Source organism: Pleuronectes platessa, chromosome 1 (genome assembly GCF_947347685.1).
Source record: "Pleuronectes platessa chromosome 1, fPlePla1.1, whole genome shotgun sequence".
Classification (NCBI taxonomy): Eukaryota; Metazoa; Chordata; class Actinopteri; order Pleuronectiformes; family Pleuronectidae; genus Pleuronectes; species Pleuronectes platessa.
In genome coordinates, this window is record NC_070626.1 from 23,065,388 (window position 1) to 23,084,695 (window position 19,308).

The following is a 19,308-nucleotide window of genomic DNA, read 5'->3' on the forward strand; positions in this document are numbered from 1 at the left end:
CAAAATTGATTATTACATCGTAGGTTTTGATGTTAAGACTTACTTGCACAGTCCTGATGGATCTGTCTTCACAGATTCCTCATCCGATGCCAAGACGAATAAACTCAATTTATAAGAAGCTGTGGTGAGTGAAATAACTTGAGAAATCAGGATGATGGTTATAACCAGGGTTGCCAATGCTCATGAACTGGATTTCTATTACAGTCAAATGTTATGATGTGCTATGCACACTTAGGAGCACAACAAAATGTGAATACATTACCAGTGTTAATCCTTTGGTCTAAGAGGAGCGAGTGCATGAATAATTCACAAGCAAAACTGCTGGTCAACCAGCACATCAATGACTGGTAAATAATTCAGGCCGCGGACTGGATGAGGAGCTGCTTGCCCCTGATTTTGATTGAGAGACACAGGGACAGGACCTACTTATAGATTCTTGATGGGTTTCACCACATCAAGAGGAGAGGACAGGCAAGGAGGAAGGGAGCCAACAAATAATTCATAGGAAGGGCCGCTGATGAGCAAGATGATGAAATCTAGGGTTTGTACTCTCAGATCGCATGATGAATTTGTCAATAGCTGCATTGCTGTTTTGTTTTCCTGCAGTCTCTGCTGTTGAATAGTAATGATACATTTACATTTGGAGTATTTTCCCCCCCACTACAGTAAGTCAAGGTCAAATAAATGGAAATGGCAGAGAACGTTTCTGATATGTAGATGAAAAACATGGAAATCAACTTTCGCATTGACACATTTTTCTTATCTTCGACTTTAAAGGTGGTAGCGTTTCACTTTCAGCCATATTGCAGTGCACAGCCGTTCAAACAGGGAACCTGCCATTCATGCACAGGCGCACATGTGCTTTACGGTAAGCTCCATCATATTAATAAGGTGCTCCAATACTATGGTGATTTATGGACGTAATATACTGCATAGGGGACACCCAGATGTGCACACAGTCACTCATGTGTACAATAGTCAGTATGTGCACTCGTATATGTAATTGATGTTTTTGCTGGTTGTAAACCGAGCTGCCATTAACCCCCCACACCGACACCTACACTAACACACACGCACACGCACAAACACACACTCACACACACTTGAATCCACTTCATTCATCAAACATAAATAAATATATTTAAATTTCTAAGACCCGCCACTTAACAATGCCTACATATTAAATCACAGTGTACTCAACTTGACCCACATTTCCACTTCAAGCCCCTGTTTACATCTACAGAAAGTCACAGTATCAGTGAATTACATGGGACTTCCTGTTGTTCTCTGCACAATAAAAGACTTCAAAACATGCTGTTCCTCATAACATGTGTTTTCAACACCTTAAAACCTGCAAATGGATAAAATGTACGATAATAACCCAATTCAGGTCAAATAATAACTTCAGCAGCTAATGAGATGCCAAACAGAACCATTTGTGAATCAGGTCCCATCTGGTTGCTAATCAGAACTAGACTCATGGACTGTGAGCACACAAGGTGTTAAATGAAACTCACCAGAAGTATAACACAGAAAGGCCCTGGTAAGATTTCACCTTCCTCAATGATGACTTCTCGTGTGAAAAGCCATTCCTCTGATGTATAATATTATTTACATAAGACTTTAGATACATTTTTTACATTTTAGATACCATGCTGATTAATTAGCTTTCTTAAACATTTTCTGCTTCAGAAAGTCTGGATTCAACAGTGAGAAATCAAATCAAATCATGTGGCATCAGAGCAACTAATAAATGTATACCTGACTGGAAAAATGTACCTGTACAACATTTTGAAACATTTTTTTGTGAAAATGTTTGGATACAAGTTGCTGACATTATAACTTATCAACAAATAAACACAATTTTACAAGCAACTTTAAATATTAGCTTATCAGGTGAACTGGATGTCCATCTCACATGCAGCCAGCACCAGACTTTTTATTTTTATGATTAACATGCACATTTTGAATTATTTATATGCCTGTCGCAGCTCAGCCTTTTCCTTTGCTCTTTGATATTATGCAAATACTGGAAAGAGGTGTCATGGTGTTGTTTAAACGCGTCCAAACACATAAATACAACATTTTGTTTACAGCATCTATGTTTTTTCCACATTCTGACTTCAAAGCACCTGAACACACCAAAGTCGGAACAATGACTTCACAACTCGGAGAAATGGGACCTTCCACAGTGCGCGTTCATGTCTTTTTCAATCCGTCTTCATCTGTCTTATGAACAGTTACCAGCTCTATCTGATCATGTATCAATCCACACAACCACCAAGATACACAACCCCTTTGAGCTCTGAATATAAACAGTGACGGTTAGTGTTGGTGGGGATGTGTTGGTTAAATTACCAGTGAGGGAATGAAATATGATCCAGGAGGTCCCAGCTTGAGTAACAGATTAATAATTAAAGGGTTATCAGATGCCTCAACACAGCAGTTAGGATTCTCAGAGACAGGATTTGACACTGCTGGAAAGTTAACGCAATTTTATTTTTCACTAGAACCATGGAACAACAGAAATACATCATTCCTGTGACAAAGCTCCATCAGTAATGTGTGCTCGCATGTTGCAATAGCTCCATTTGGTCTGAACTTGGCCGTAGTCTACTTGAATAATCGAGTAATCTCCACATCCACCAATCAAAATGACACCAATCCATTTTCTTCCATTTATCCATGCAGGTCTGAATCGCGGAGGCCGCCACCTAAGCAGCGTGATTTCCCCAGCCACGCTTTCCAGCTCCTCCTGAGGGCGTTCCCAAGCCAGATGGGATATGTAGTCCCTCTAGCAAAATCTGGGTCTACCTCTGGGTCTCCTCACAGCTGGGCTTGCCCAGTAAAACCCCAATGGGAGGCGCCCTCAGGAGGCATCTGAACCAACTCAACTGGCCCCACTCGACGTGAGGGAGCAGCAGCTCTACTCCCAGCTCCCTCCGTATCAGCCACCTGGCAGGTCGAACTTTATTAAGCCAAATTTGATAATACTTTCAAATAATTTTTGTGTCCAATTCACTGCAGTGACTCCGATAAAACAGACCCTGAATGTAATCTAAATGATTTTGTAAATCGGTGTGCTACGAAACAAAACACTTCTTAAGGGTACTTGAGATGAACATTCATTTCTGTTTTTTTGCATCTTGAATTCCCAAAATACCCAAACAAAGTCCTGAAATAGCTCAGACCAAGGAACAGCTTACCGAACGAGAGATCTGGACGGTTACCATCATGACTATAAACAAAACAGACAAGTTGCACCATTTACTCCACTGCGCAGGCACAGCCTCTTTATTTTTATTCCGCCCGGAGGCAGCGCTGGCACACAACAGGAGGATTTGGCAAACAAAACTTGTTCAGAAGGGCAAATGTTGACTTTCAGCAGAAGTAAACTTTAACTACAAAACCAAACTTTCTTTTTCACAGCAAGACTAGGTCACGACCAAGTATATAGACGTAAGATCAATGTGTCCATAGAGAGGTGTCTAGCACTCTCTCCGATGGAAAGGATTTTCAGGCGTTTTCTAAAATAAGGTCGCTAAAGGTCGGAAACAAAGATTCTAAGTTGCTTTCAAGGTTAAACAACATTAGATAACAGCTTATGTTAGCATTCAGCCACTTTTCTAGCCACAAGGACTTTTATTTTATATAAATGCACATCTGGGGGAAAGGAAGCGGTTGAAAGCGAACATTAGATGTTGTCTAGTGGCACTGTAGCTTATGAGCTATCAAATAGGTTTGTTTATCTTCAATAACCTCCACATTTTAACTTTCTTTCGGTTTCTGATCCATTAAGAAGCAGTGAAATGAAAACAGTTTGTCAGATTCTCAGTGTTTATATAAACCTGGATCACAGCAGTAACAATCATCTCTTCACAACCGTATTCAAGCTTCCCACCCTGAGCAGCATGACAGAGGACAATGGCCGCCGTGTAAATATAGTCTATTCAAAATGTTAGAGCGAATTTGTTTTGAAAGCGCCAAATGATGACACTCCACCAGTCGGCCAGCCAAACTGTGATAGTTCATCACTAAAGAACTGCTGCCTGCTGACAAATGTTGTGACTTCATCAATCAATCCATCAGGCAGCAGAGACACTTGTGTTTATACGACTGGCTCCTTTATCAGGGTTCCTGTTAAGAAACAGCTTTTTGGACTCGAGTGAAGGGAACGATCACACTTCAACCAATCACTTCAGGACGAGACTTTAAATTGGCTGCATTCAGACTCAGCAAGCGAAGTCAAGGGAAAAGAGAGGCAGCGAAGCCTTGAATTCTGGACTGCAAATGCAATTTGTTTACCTGAATGTGAGAATGTCTTGCTGAAGGATTTTTCACAAAGAGCTTCCTCGACCAAGAGATGTAAAACATTCTGCTTTCACAATATGAGATCGATATTCGACGTGTTTTTTTGTTTGTTTAGTCTCCTTATTTGTGCTTTACCCATTCACAATGTCACATGTGACTTTAGTTTATGTTGCATTCACATAAGTCATCATTTAGATTTTATTAAATGAAAGTATTGTCTTTTAGAATATGTTGGTCATGATATTTACTCATATTTTCAAACTAACATGTGCAGTTTCATAAGATGATTTGTTTTTGAGGGACAAAACTGCAGTTATCATTTACATACACTTGAACTCAATTAAATGCATTGGATTTTACTTCGGTTTAATTTACATATATGCACAGGGATTTTATCTGGTTACCCTCAATAGAATATTTTGTGCAGGACTAATTGGCACCATCTTTTGTTTGGTGTAATTTTGGTGGGAATGAATGTATTTCTAACTTTGGTTAATATACTTTTGACGAGTGTCAAACGTGGGTGGAACCTCAGACAAACAGCATACAGGTTGGATAATTTCTATTATTTTATACAGATACTTTGACAATTTATGATGGTTGTGTTCTTATTGTACTTTTTTTTAAATTTATTTTAAAAGCCACTTTGACTGAGCCAAAGAGCTATATATCTTAACACAGAACAAACTGACAATATCTATAATATAAAAATAGCCTTTATTTAAAAGGTGTGATCATAGGAGAAAAAAAATTCCAATTTAATAGGATGAAAAGGAACATGTGTAGTTGAAACTGTGTCCTTCATTTCATGCTGCCTTCACCGAGTAAATTGCATTTACTTTACAGTGAATTCACAGATGGCTGATTTTTATGGAAAATTGACAGCCAGGAAGTCAATGTTGGAATTTGGGTTTTTTTATTTCATTCATACAAAAACAGGGGTTTGTGTTCATATTTCAATAAACTACACTTCAGAACAAAAGCTGCAGAACACCCACTACTTCTTTCAATTTTTACTATAATTAAAGCAGTTCAAGTCCAGTGAATAAATTTAAAGGGCACAGAGCTAAGCTGTAAACTACCTTAGGTAAAAAGGTTATGACATGAAAAACTGAAAATCTTCTTTAGCTGGGTTAAGATATTTAAACTTATAATTTTACCTTGAAAGTTGCCCCAAGTGTTTTATCTATAGTTGATGACTTACTAAGCTTCTATCCCAACAGTGTCTGACTGTGTTACCATTAATTATTCTATTCTAGAAATCCACAGTCATGGGGTCATGTCCCAGCCCTCCACAAAATTTAAGGGAAATCAGTTGAGTCGATTTTGCATTAATCCTGCTAACAAAACAAACAAACAGAGACAAAAACATAAGCTCCTTGTCAGAGGTAACTGTACGTAAAAAGAGAAGGATGATGGGAGTTTTTTTTGGAAAATATCGCCCAACATTTATTAAAACCACAAGGGCGTCCAAAGAAACAAATTCAAGATGCAACATATAACACAAAGAGACACATGTACCCAGTGCACGTCAACCAGGCAAATCAGGAGCTCTCGAATGGTTATGATACAGATTGATGTGTTCTGACACCCCACAGATGGTGTGAGTTAGTCAGGGGGGGGGGTGCCAGCACGAGTTCAAGAGAGATGACCTGGCCTTCGGTCCGCCACTCGGGAAACCAAAGCAACAGATTCGCAAATCTGCTGCTGCTGCTGCAGTGAAACAAGCCAGAGACGGCTCCAGCAGCTGTTACTGAAACTACAGAGGAGAAAGTGCTCCCGTAAACTGCCCTAATCTCATCATCCTTGAAAGATAAACAGCACTGAGAGGAGCCACAGTCGCACAAATGTGCATCAAAATGGACTGAGTGATAAAAAAGCTACATTGATTTTGACAAAGAGCAGAGGAGGAATTTTGTAAATACGAAGACGCACAATCGAGACCAAATGGTTTTCTAAATGCGTCGTGATTGATTTATTTTTTCAATGCCTGGATAGGATTTTGCATTTGAGAGTAGTTTTCTATTAGCTGGAATTTGCCGGAGATATGAAAGTTGATATCGAAGAATTATTTCATCAAGGATTTTTTTCTTTTGTGCAAAAGTGTAAAGGGCTTCAGGTTTTCGTGAAACCTTTAATCTCTTCACAAGATACCAGGTTCTGTGTATTTAACGGAATGAGCCAAAGAGCTGACAGGGGGCTTCATGTCCCACAAACAAACAGAAGAAAAGAGAATTAGCAGATTAGCAGAAGGAGATATTTACTCTGAGGGATGGAAATATAAAAGTGAAGGAAAAGAGGAAATATAATAAACACACAGTAAATATGTACAGAGAAGACGTGACTCACCTGATTGATGTGTTTGAGTTTGTCGATGATTTGATTTATCACAGGGTCGGCGTCCTTCACCTTGACCTCTGGGTTTCCACTCTGAGCTTTTATCCCATTGCCGACCACACGGAGGGTGTAGCTGTGAACAAAGCAGAGGAGACAGAGTTTGTGAGCATCTTAATACACCTGTCATCAGAAACACCACAGAAAAACAAGAGAAATACAAGTGGTCCAAGGTAACTCAGTACCTATACTCAAGTACTGCACCTAAGCACAAATTCTTGTCCATCATTTACTGCTTTATCGCCTTACCTGTGGTCAGTACTGTACTTTGTACTCAACTATATTTATTTAAGAGGTGTAGATACTAGTTCATTTTCACGTTAAGATTTTATCCATCCATACATTGTTTATACCACATTATCTATATTCTCCAAGATATGGTCTATCTGAAATTGGGGGAGGGGTCACCAGTGTATCACAGGGTCAACAAACACAGACAAACAACCATTCACACTTGCATCACACCTAATGTCAATTTAAAGTCTTAAGAAGAACACGCAAACTCCACACAGAAAGAACCAAACCAAACATGTATATATCACACATAAAACATCATAAGCTTTTAAATGCATATAACACAGTGGCAGACTCTAGTATGAGCTCCTGGCCATGCTTTATTTGTATCTTAGTTGTTAGCAGTTCTACCTAAGAGAGACATTTCCCCACCAAACATGCTTTATTTAAATGCATGAGGCCCACGAAGGTAAAACTCTGCAATATTTCACACATAAATACACAATTACATAAAAGTAGAAGAAATGAAGACCGACTTGAATTGGCTTTTCCTTAGTTCTTGCTCCATGAATCATCTCACAAGAGCTCAGATTTATCTTAAGAGCCTTTAGAGAGCAACTATACATAATGTAGTTAAAACTAACTCCACCTGGAGCCGCAATAAAATGCTGCTTACACATAATTGAGTCAGTGCGCACAATATCATAATATCATAGATAATATCCTCTATTCTTTATCTAACCGAGGAAAAGTCCCATTCATATACTTTATCTCTTCTTCCAGCGAGTCTGGATCAAGATGGGCAGTGATTTAAATAAAAAAAAAAGCAGCGATGGATAACACAAAAAAAATATACTTAAACACAGCAAACAGAATTAAGCACAGAACAGATTCAGAAACATACATGGAATCAACAGCATAAATTAATTATGGAAAATAAAACCACATGTTAAAAGCAACATACCACCCCCCCCCCCCCCCCCCAAAAAAAAAAAATTGGCATTGATTCCTAAAATGTTGTTATTAAACCTGAATGACAAAACATTTATTTGAGGCTTCATATTTCATATCATATTTATTAGATATAAGCAAGAAAAAATGAAAGAAAACACAGATACAACTAAATAGAGAGAACTTTAAACATTTGATTGGACATAAACATAAATGCTAATTTTCCAGTGCCAAATGTTCATATACAGAGATTCACCGATATGTCTATTAAGGGTAATATCTGTGGATAACTTAGGCCAACCGATCTATCAGTAGGACTCTACATTGTAGTACAGTAATAGTATTTTACTGAAGTGGAGTACTTCTTCCATTACAGAGGAATTCACCCGTGATGTGTCAGAAAAGCAAACTCACCCCTGTCCCTGTGAACCGAATCAAACCTGTTATCTCTCCTTCTCTCCAGCAGCAGCAGCAGCAGCAGTAAAATATGATCAATAAAGTGAACTCTTAGAAAAGTGATGGTGTGATTCATTTGAAGTCATCTGCTGAGGTTAAAGAGGGACTGTTGTTGTTGTTGTTGTTGTTGTTGGAGGAAACATGATTCACCCGCACATGAATGTGTGTCTCTGCTTCAGCGCTGAGGCTGTATATTATTTCAATGGTTTATCAAAACTATACATCAAACCCCATATACAACTATTAATCCACAGTGCGAGTCCACTATACCTTTGATAAAAAAACATCTATGATTTGTGCCCTGACGTTTCAATATGCAGCATTAATCCTGGCTTTAAAGCACAGTGTTGTTTTTATAGCTTGGTAAAAGGCTTCAGTTCATCTCAAGGACTCCTCATTATGTAGTTTCAGTGACGTTCAGCTTTAATCGCCGACCACAGCAGCCGATGAGTGAACACAGCTCACATCTCCATCTCCACCACATCATTTCATCAAACTACCGGATCAAGGTAGAGTCGCACGTGGCGGAAAGTTCAGCTGAGTGTGTGTGTGTGTGTTTGCTATATCCGGATCGGAGATTTAGAAATAAAACATTAAAAAAAAATCAATCAGTGCCTTAAATGACTGGTGGGTGAATTCGCAGCAGCTAACACAAATTGGATGTTCTCAAGCAATATAAGGTCAGAGGAGAAGAAAAAGTATGAATAAATAACGTTCAGGAAGCTTGTGTGTCTAATTTATTTAAAAGAAAAGGTGGGTGGCAGAACACAACTCACTCAGTTTGTCCGGGTCCTTGAGATGTAATGTTGATGTTAATTTGCTGCAAATCTGAGTGGGATTAGTTTGGGAGAAAATACATCCCAAGTCCCTTTAACTTGTTCTCAGAGGATAGTCTGATATTCATTTTTTTTTCCTAATTATTTCCCTCTCGTCTTTCTGTGGCCTCTGTCCTCGTCAGCTCTGCTGTGGCTGCCGTCAAATCAAATATTAACAGGAACATTTAGAATGTGTCTGCAGTGGCGGCGCTTTGAGCATCTGGTCTTTAAATCACCAAAGATAACATTTATAAAAAGGAGTTTGTTTGGTAGATTGAAAAAAAGAAATAGCTTATTGAATCAAAGATATGTATTACTGAGGTTTACTGTTGGGAGTGTGGGCCCAGGTGGTAGCGGGTCGCCCACAAACCAAAAAGACGGGGGTTTGATCCCATCCTCTAGTCTGTTGTGGAAATTGTCCTGATGCAAGATACTGGACCCCAAATTACCCCTGATGGCTGCGCTGAAAGCGTATGAATGGTGTCCGATAGGGCAAAAAAGCACAGTTTATATAGAGGTGTATAAATGTGTGTGTGAATGGATGGATGCTACTTTTCCTGTAAAGCGCTTCAGGTGATCGCTATCTAAACAATCTGAACACAAGCTATACAAAGAGAATGATTTACCATTGGGATCGGACTTGCTCCACTGAGTGTGCTATGTGTCATTTAATTTCCTTTAAAATGTATTTAAAGATCATAATAATTAATTTGATCAAAAAGATGTTGGTGCGTGGACCTTTCTTCACCCAAAGCTGAGTAAAGAGGCGAGAAGTTTGCTTACATTGAAGAGATTTTAGATGCAAGAGGATGGAAACATGATCACCAGCTGCAGTTCGGAGTAACCGGCCTGTTGCGTTGCCTGTCGACAGAAAGTTCTCAGATTTTCTGCCATGACACGATCCCTTTGAATAACTGGGCTTCTCCAGCGCAAGCTAAACCTATTGATCGATCAGAATGTGAGAGTGAAAGTGAAGGCCCATGTTAGCTCGGTGCAGCAGGCGCCTGTGGCTGGATGCTGACGTGTCGGGACTAAGCTGCACCTGATCCATGTATAATGCAGCCATGATTCAGCTGCCTCCAGCTCTGTTTAATCCCCGGACACACCTGCTGAGATTGAGATTGTACGTGTAACAACCGGAAACACCATGGTCCTCGTTGAGTCTCGCACTTCTATAAATTGTTAAGGGTTCAACCAGTTTTAAAAAAGCAGAAAAACAATCAGTAGCAAAGGAAGTTTCCATGGCTCAAGTGCTGCACTTGTAGCCCCACGATAATCTCATATGTTGCTCAGAGTTATCAAGAGATGCCGTTCTATGTGACAAATAGAGCACCTCTTCATGACCTTTGCTGCAGTCCTTTTCCTCCTCTTTGTACCCTGTGGTTAAAAGCAGATTGAGGAAATTACATCAGAGCCATCTGTGCACAGTTACACACAATGAAACTGTGCACGGCCCCACAACTGTAAAAAAGTTATTACCTAAAAGTGTTTATAATGTGAGAACCGCTGCATGAATTAAGATGTAGTTAAATGTGAAGCATGTATAAAACATTAACATTGGTACACACACACACACGTACACACACGCGCACACACGTACACACACACACAGGCAGCTCCTCTTGCATCCAGTAAAGAATGCATTTCATTATACTACTGGGATCCATAACCTGCAACATATACAATCTGGTGCAGGGCTGGCAATGCAACAGAAAAACTCTCCGGGGGTTCGACACCAGAAAATGAGGGTCTGCGGTTTAAAAGGTTCCAGAGATAAAAAACATTGATCACAGTCATCACATATTCTTCAGATGAGCAAAAAGCACAGTAGCATCAAGCCTACAAGAGGATATCAAACAGCAGAGTGATTGCTCGTGTCTCTGTGGACCAGCAGCCGGATCCTATAATCCATAACCTTCTCCCCAAAGGGACGCTTGGTTTGCATCTCATCTCTGCTCACACTGCTGTTTCAGCCCTTAGATTAAAAATTTCATTTTATTCTTGGCTCTCATCCCCGTCTCCTTCAGCCATGTTTATCTGTAAGTGCAAAACCCTCACATCTAGAACAAAGAAATCAAGAGGCTGGCCTTGCCTCATTCCTTGACTTCAGGACAGAGTAGGATTGGTGCGTAAGGGAATTCGTGCTGATCAGAGAACAGGAGGAGCAGGAGCCCGGCTCTGTTCAGTCTGTGGTTGTGTGAAAAAAAACACAGATGCAAGCTACCGTGCAGAATCGGAAGGTTTTCTGTTTGTGATATTTTTGTCTCAGGTACATTATCGTATCTGTGTACTTCTGATGCTGAGGACAGGCAAAGTTGGAGAGTCGGGCACGAATTTGACTGTAACACAACGCAGGCAAATCAAATGAAGAGAAGTCTACAGAAGAATTTTCTTAACAACCTGACAAAACAAGGTTCAGGACAAAAAAACGCAGTGCAAGTTCAACTAAATATAGAAACACTGTGAGCTGCACAGAAAACACTAAATCAAGTTTCCAGGTGACAGCAAAAAAAGATCTATTAAGACAACAACGTTGCTGCGATAGTTGTGGCTGAGTACTTTTATCTCGTCTAATAAAGAATATGCTGTATACATGTACACTGGTGCACTCGCTGTAAAGCAGATACCTGCAATAATATCACAAAGTTGAAACCAAAATAAACTCTGCAATAACATATAGTCATTTGGAGCCATGTTCAGTACCCACTCTCCTTTTAGCTCCGTTTCCGCTTGCCGCAAACTCCTCAGGGAAATATCTGCATATCTTTGGCAGCGATTCAGGGCTGAGCAGATATTATACAGAAGTATAATATCTGCTCAGCTGTGGTTGAAACCGAAGGGGGGTGTCAAAAAGTTACGTACAGGAGCTGAAATAAAGACGCGTAAAGCTGAGGGGAGCTGCAGAGGGAGCCGTGTTCTTCAGGTGACCCTTTTATCACTGTCATATTGTCATTACATTTGGATTTTATATGTATTCATAATTAGAAGTTAATAGAGATTACTTGTATAACATCTTAAACGCCTTTCTTTGTATGTGATTCATATTTTTGCTGTATTTTGTATATGCGGTATGAGTTGACACATTGGTGGTGTTGTTTTATTTCTTATTTTCATCTGCATTACTCAAATTAAGTCAAATTCACTACCTGGCAGAATTTAAAGTAGAAGTTTTGTTTGCATTATTCAACATTTACGTTTTTCTAAATTTGCTTGTAAGTCTACAGACTGTTGTCTATAACACAAACTAAGATGCAGTGTTTAAAGCTGCTTGGATTTAATCAATTAAGCAGTTAACTGAAGGAAGTCATAATTCACGGGCAGCTCATGTTTCAGATCCATAACTTTGCTTCTGCTGCCTTTGCTGTATCAATAATGAGCCGCGACTGAGAATGCCTGTTAATTACTGGTAGTTAAACCCATTGTATTTCAATTACGACTTCACATAAATAATTACTGGGGGTGACAAATACGATTTTGAACAGAAATTGAAACGTGTTATTTTCCTATACATTCGTTCCACAACGATCCGTGAAAATGAAAATTGGTTGTGTAAATGCAGAAATGTATTTTTTTCCCCCCGAGAGCACCTTCATCAAAATGTTATGGAAGGGGGAGTTCAGTGGCTCGTGAGATAAGCCAGGTTGACCGTGCACATGTGTGTGCATGGCTGGCTGGGTTAGAAACAGAGCGGGCCTCAGGCTCGTGGGCTAGAAGGTGATACCTGGTTGTCACAGAGGAAACGCACCTTCTGGCTCATCGCTGGGCGCTGAGAGGATCTGGGAGAGTGTGCCACTTCAAAGCAGCCTGTTCACTTAAACTCAAAGGGACAGAAAATACTTGAGGCAAGACAAAAGAACATATGCAGTTTATTGTGTAAAATCAACAAGAGGGCCATGCTTCAAACTAACATCTGCTTGGTGCAATAACCCGGAGTTAATATGGCAATAAAGAAAACGATACAAGGTGACACATCACCGTAATCTAATAATGCATCAAGATCTCCACACCTCCTGCAGGGAATGAGTGTGTGTGTAATCTCCACAGTACGTACTGTAAGGCCAGACCTTTCTGATATATCAATAGGGATGTCGCATTTATCTTTATGCACAAATTAAAAATCAGATAAATTGATTAACAAAACTTTCGCAGACAGGTTGTAATAAGGTATTTTCATAAAGGATTATGATAATCAGGATTACAATGTTTGCCGGTATGTGTATCTAGAGCTGTGGACCTTCACCGGGAGCTGTGACAAAGAGGATAATACAACAGCACTCAACGTTGCCTCTGGCAAAGATTTAGGTCCAAACATCACTACTGCCATGTTTGTTCCAATTACCAGGAAGCCCTGATCCTTGAAGTTGTATTGACTTGTGTCAGTGAGAGACGGTGGAATTAGCCAAACAGAGCTGTTTGGACAAGGTGGCCGCGGTAATTAATATGGTGTGGCGGTCGGTCGGCGGGTAATGGGCCTTTTGTGTCAGGAGTGTGAACTGTTAAACTGAGATGTTGTGGGTTTGCTGTTATGAAGAGACACAGTCGCTGCAGATTCATTAACTAAGTTCAGCAGGACTGCGAAAGTTAACTCTGATGGTTAATAACTACCTTTTTTTTATTAAAAGTTTTAATTTAATTTACTTGTGTTTATGTTGATATAAGGCTTTTGCTCTTGGTTTGATCCTGGTACCCGACTCAAGTCTCCATAAATTGCCAGAATACGAGCAAATGTGTGAACCCCTACAAAGCATAGCAGGAGGCTTTAGAGGCCCAGAATCTGCTTACTGGGAGGAATGTGGTTCAATATGAACACAAAAAAACCAACTCACTGATAGAAAACTTTCTCAGTTAAAGATTTCTGCGTTTGTGTTGCTTTGGTGAGATTTGGTTTAAAATCAAGATAAAAAAAAAAGTTAATGTTTTGACTGAATATATTTGCAAAGCTATTTTGTTTATTAAATCCTCTCATGATAGCTAAAGCATGATTAATATTTTTAATGGCTTAATAAAGTTAACATGCTGAGCTGGATTAAGGTCAGGGGAATCATGTAATCCTCAACATCGTGGTCTAAATTAAATATTGAACAAGTTAAAAAAATGCTTTCAATATTTAACCAAAACCACAGTGTTAAATGTTTTATAATGATCTTTTATGGGTCTAAACATGCAAACACACAGGACGTATGTGACTTCCAGTGTTAAGTTGTTTACATTGAAACACAAAACTCCTCTGCCTGGTTTTATGATGTGTGCTACTGGGTTATTATCATTGACTGTTTACAAGATGGACGACATGACAGCTTACAAAAACTGAAGCCAAAGTGTCTTGATTGCCCCCTGGTGGCTGGCAGCAGTATATGTCATAAACCCTGCCACCTCCATGTTAGGGGATGGGTCATGGACCAAACAAAAAAAAAAAAAATTCTGGAAAGTTTGTTTTTGATAAGTTATTTGATGCTAGAAAAACAAGGTGAAATGTCATGAATGACAGCGGAGACTGGCTCGTGATTGGTCGATCACATGTACCAGTGGGGCTTTGATACTGCAGCTTTGTCCCCAGATTGTAACTGTATGCAAATGCAAATTATGGCATTTTGGCTTCATTTGTGGATAGTGGGAAGAAGTGGAGACACGTCATCCATCTTTATATACAGTCTACGGTTCTAAAAGTGTTTCACATCTGTGTAATTTATCTGAGTATTGGTTTGGAGCTGCTGTGGTGAAAACATTACCCATTGGGACAAGATCATCCTGAAACTTCCTGGATTGGGATAAACGCTGCCAGTGAATCTTATGCAGAAAATTATGCTTCTTCCCTCATTCTCGTTAACAATGACACAACAGCCTGGATGGTGGAGGGGCAGAGGGGGGGTGGTTGTTTATTCATTCACTCGTGTTTTGTTACAACGCGCGTTACTTGGGGAAATTTGCGACTCGCGCTCTTTAAAACGTCACCGAGCCCCGAACTCCCCGCACGAGAGGAGCGAGGCGCGAGCTGGTAGCACAGACACTTTTCTACATCTACAGGGGGGAAATCAATACATGCATCTATTTATTCTCCAGTTTTCTCACTAACAACGGAACGCCACCACCAGAGCACTCGTGCTGTCAACAGGTGGCGATATCAAAGTCAATGAGGACATTTCAATTACACACCTGTGCTTCAAACAGTGGCTGCATGTGGAAAACAAAGCTAATGAATGAGCGCTGACTGCCGTGTGTTTAGGTTTATTGAGCTCTGACACTGCTTTTTGTGGCTGTAACCTCCCGCTGCACCAGCCTCGCTCTGACAGTCAGAACAAAGCTATTTATAAGTGTGAATAAAACACATTCTTCCAATACTTTAAACACATTTACATAAAAAAAAAGGGCCAGCATGTGGCCTGGCACTTCTCTTGACACCGACGCCCAAAACAACACTTACCTCACATCCACAGAAATCCATTATTCGGGGTTGTTAAGAGTGTATTATATCGGAGCGATAATTTCCCAGTGAGGATAAGTGGCTGTGTGTGAGCAACTGCACCATGCATGCTCTTAATGTTAAATAGATATCAGAGGTCCCCAAATTGCACTGGAACTTTTATAACGTCTCTTAAATATTGGAGTTTTATGGAGGGTAATAAGGACAAATGGAAAAGTTGGCTATCCAGGAGCCACAATGGCCTCATAAAAGCAGATGGTCACCGAAAGAGGGAATTTTAAAAGATGTTAATGCCCCACAAGGGCAGTAATGTTCAGGATTAAACAGATGTGGGGAGAGCAGGGCTGACGATAAAAGACACATCAGAGCTTTTATCTTTATCTGTGATCAACATGCTCCCATCTAAAATAACGTTCGGCTGCATTTCCTGTACCCTGCATAAATACTGCATCGTTTCCATCTGTCTGGAAGTTTGATTCGACGCAACGCAGATAAATATCCGGTAGAATTTTTTCCATACTGTTTTTCTTTTTTTCTTTCTGTCTCAGTCCAGTGCAGATTATCAAAAATAATCACTGATGATTTTTCTCTCTGGCACACAACGTAAGAGGCTTAGTCATCATTGCTACGTTCATCTTCTGGCCGAGGTTTGGCTACTTGTCCAAACCTCCAGACCTGCTTCTTGAAGATGTGCCGAGGAGGATGGTTATGAATTTATGAGGCGCTCTGCAAACACGCAAAAACAAATCAACAAGCCTCGAGCAACACTCTCATTTCCGAGCTATCAAACAGTCAAAGCAGCGAGGATGTCAGGTTTAAAGTAAACACTTGAGCAATGATTGGACTTCCTCTCACGATACCAGTGTTTCCCATCCAGCACGGCGGCGGAGCCAAAAGGAGCTCAGATAGATTATGATCAGATTTGAAGAAGCCTGCTTCAGCACTTTTCTGCAGAGATATTTAAGCCAGGATATTAACATGTCATCTGTCAGCAGTGCTGCGTCTCTCTCTGTCTGTGAATGATCAGTCCTTTGCTTTCAAAAGTCCTCGTCTGTGTGTGAGCATAACGAAGCGAAGAATTTCAGATTCTAAAATACATCAAGGTGAACAGAGACAGATCTGCAGCCATTTGATCCAATGCAGCTCACAATTGGCTTTAAAACTGTTTTTAAAACAGTTACAGGCATTTTGTAGCTGTCTGCAGTGATGATAGAAGAATTTAGCACAAAGAGTAAAACTAGCAGTGGCATGCAATTTTCCTGATATTAAAATTACTAAAAAATGAAATATTGTTACTTTTATGATACTTACAGTAACATGCCTTTACTTAATCTAATCTATACGGAAGTGAAGAAAGAGAGAAAATATTAGAATAATGGCTATAGCATATAAATAAATGTAGCATATTAAATTACATCTGCCTCTTACATACAGTAGAGTATTTAAAAACTACTAATATGAAGAAAAATAACTTCCGAATGTGTTCTTTAGTAAATAAACCATTACTTGCCAACCCCGATTTAAAATACAGGTTCACTGCTATGGCACCTGGACATATCTTCAGCAGAGCCTTTGTGGTACTCTCTCACAACGGGCCTAACACATTGGAACAACTTGTGGTGAAGTGCGATCAGCTTGTGTTTGCTTCTGCACATCCCAGTGCGAAAAACTGTTGGAAGGTTGTTAGACAACATTTCACTGAAGCTGAAGGAAGCACCGGTAGTTTTCTCCTTTTCATCAACACACATCTAACAAAGTCCTCCACACTTTAAACCTTCAATATGCATCGTTTCTCAGTGTTGCAAAGGTAGATTAAAGAATATAAATATGAGAACAGTGGAGGATGCACTGTCATGGCAGCAGATGTTGGTCGGATCACGTTCAATAAATTGATGTTGCCAAAATGAAATGAATCTAAGCCTACGTCACACATTGGAACTCCAGTTACTCCCTCTCTTCAGGCATAAGTGCATCTGAAATGCTAAGTCACAGTCGCTCTGGCTACAGTCAAGTGAGTCAGAGATGCCCTCAGGCAAGCAAAGACAAAAAAGTGATAATGGAGAAAAAAAAACATGAAAATCATGAAACGTGGGAACCATGAGAGGGATAACAACAGAAGGATCCCTGCAGCACTTTACTTCAGATGTTTTCATCTGTACTTTACACCATTTGAACATGTACATTTAAGTTGCAAGAGTTCAGTGCTTAGCTTTTCCTCCTCTCCAGACTGGCAAGATCCTTTACTAGTTTAATTAACAGCAGCTAGTATCCCAATAAGCCAGGCTATTCATTAGTAGTAACATCATCATGGCAAGTGTATGTACATATAGGACTAATAGGAGTATCCCTTCACCACACCTCACCAAAGAAACACAAAGAGGGGGGGGGGGGGGGGGGGGGGGGGACACAGGGGCAGTAGTAAAGTATGTTATTATAATAAAACCTGAACAATGTCAATGTAGCCTTTAAGGACAAATAGGTGCTTAGTACGCAGCATGGTCAAAGGAAGATCCCTGAGATAAATCAAACTCGAGAATACCAGACTGATGGGTTACCGCTGTTACCGGTTTAAATCCCAGCCCGGCTGAGACTGTTCCGTGTTGAGTTTTCATGTTCACCTCATGTCAGTGTGGGTTTTCTCTGAGTGCTCTGACTTCCTCTACGGCCCAGAGACATGTAAGCCGGAGTTAGGTTCACTGGAGACTCTAAAAGGTGTGCATGTAAATGATTGTCTGTCTCTGTGTCCTGTGATACACAGATGAGCTGCAGGAAAAGTGGTACGCTTGATGGATGGATGAATATTAGAATGACAATAATGATATATTAAATACATAGTCCTTTGTACACAGTGTGAGATGCCAAACGCTAATTCAAAGTCCCGTACAAACACCGGTGAGGCCAGTGTAAAGCTCTAATTTACACTATGTGCTCAGTCTCTTGTCCTCTAATTGTTTTGCCACAGCTGGCAGGAACAAGCAGCTGCATCTGCTGCCCCTCCCGCCGCCGACCGGAGATCTGCCGCTCTGCCACTCCACCTCAGAAGGGAACACTGGAGATCCACAGCAGTAAACAGCACATTGGCAAAAGGGACCCAAATACCAACAGTCTAATCACCGCTGTGAAATGCGTCTGTGGATATTGTGCTCTCCCCCTCATTTGTCTTCCCCCTCTGAAAGGGGGAGAAAGCTGCTGCTAATGTTAAAGCGGCTCATAAACTTCCCGAAGAGCCTTGAAAGCTCTGAGGTGAATGACAGCTGCAAAACACCAGTCAGAGGGATCTGAGGTGAATTCAAGGCTTCGTCGGATTAGGAAGTCTTTGTGTCCCCAAGTTCAAAAAAGGAACGACAGTTATGACCTGGAGGTAAACAAGTGCACAGAGGCAAGAGTCGATGGAAAGTGTGGGGGGAAATATTCTGCTGTTCAATACGAGAGAAATATTATAATACAGTAGGAGATGAGTCTAGTATGGAATAGAATGGCTATTAAACTACTTCTCAACCTGAAATAGCATGTGAGTGGCTCCTCCTGAGCATATTAACACAACACTTCACATCTCGTTACATCTGTTAGTGCTTTAACATGGGGTTTCCTGTCACCACCGCTTCAGCAAATTCCAGGATTGCTTGATTTGTTCTCTGCTTGAACGCTGCAACTCCGTGTGGGCACAGACAACTGTGTACCTATTAACACAGAGCAACCATCAAACCTCCGCCCACTCATGCTACG

General features: G+C 40.4%; 1 protein-coding gene across 1 annotated transcript in view; it reads right to left on the minus strand.

The window, feature by feature from the left end:
- Positions 1-19,308, minus strand: part of gpc5a (glypican 5a) — a 121,525-nt gene that overhangs the window by 57,576 nt on the left and 44,641 nt on the right. The window contains exon 7 of the mRNA XM_053413307.1: positions 6,661-6,781. Coding sequence (XP_053269282.1) covers positions 6,661-6,781 — 121 coding nt within the window. The remainder of the gene's footprint in view (positions 1-6,660; positions 6,782-19,308) is intronic.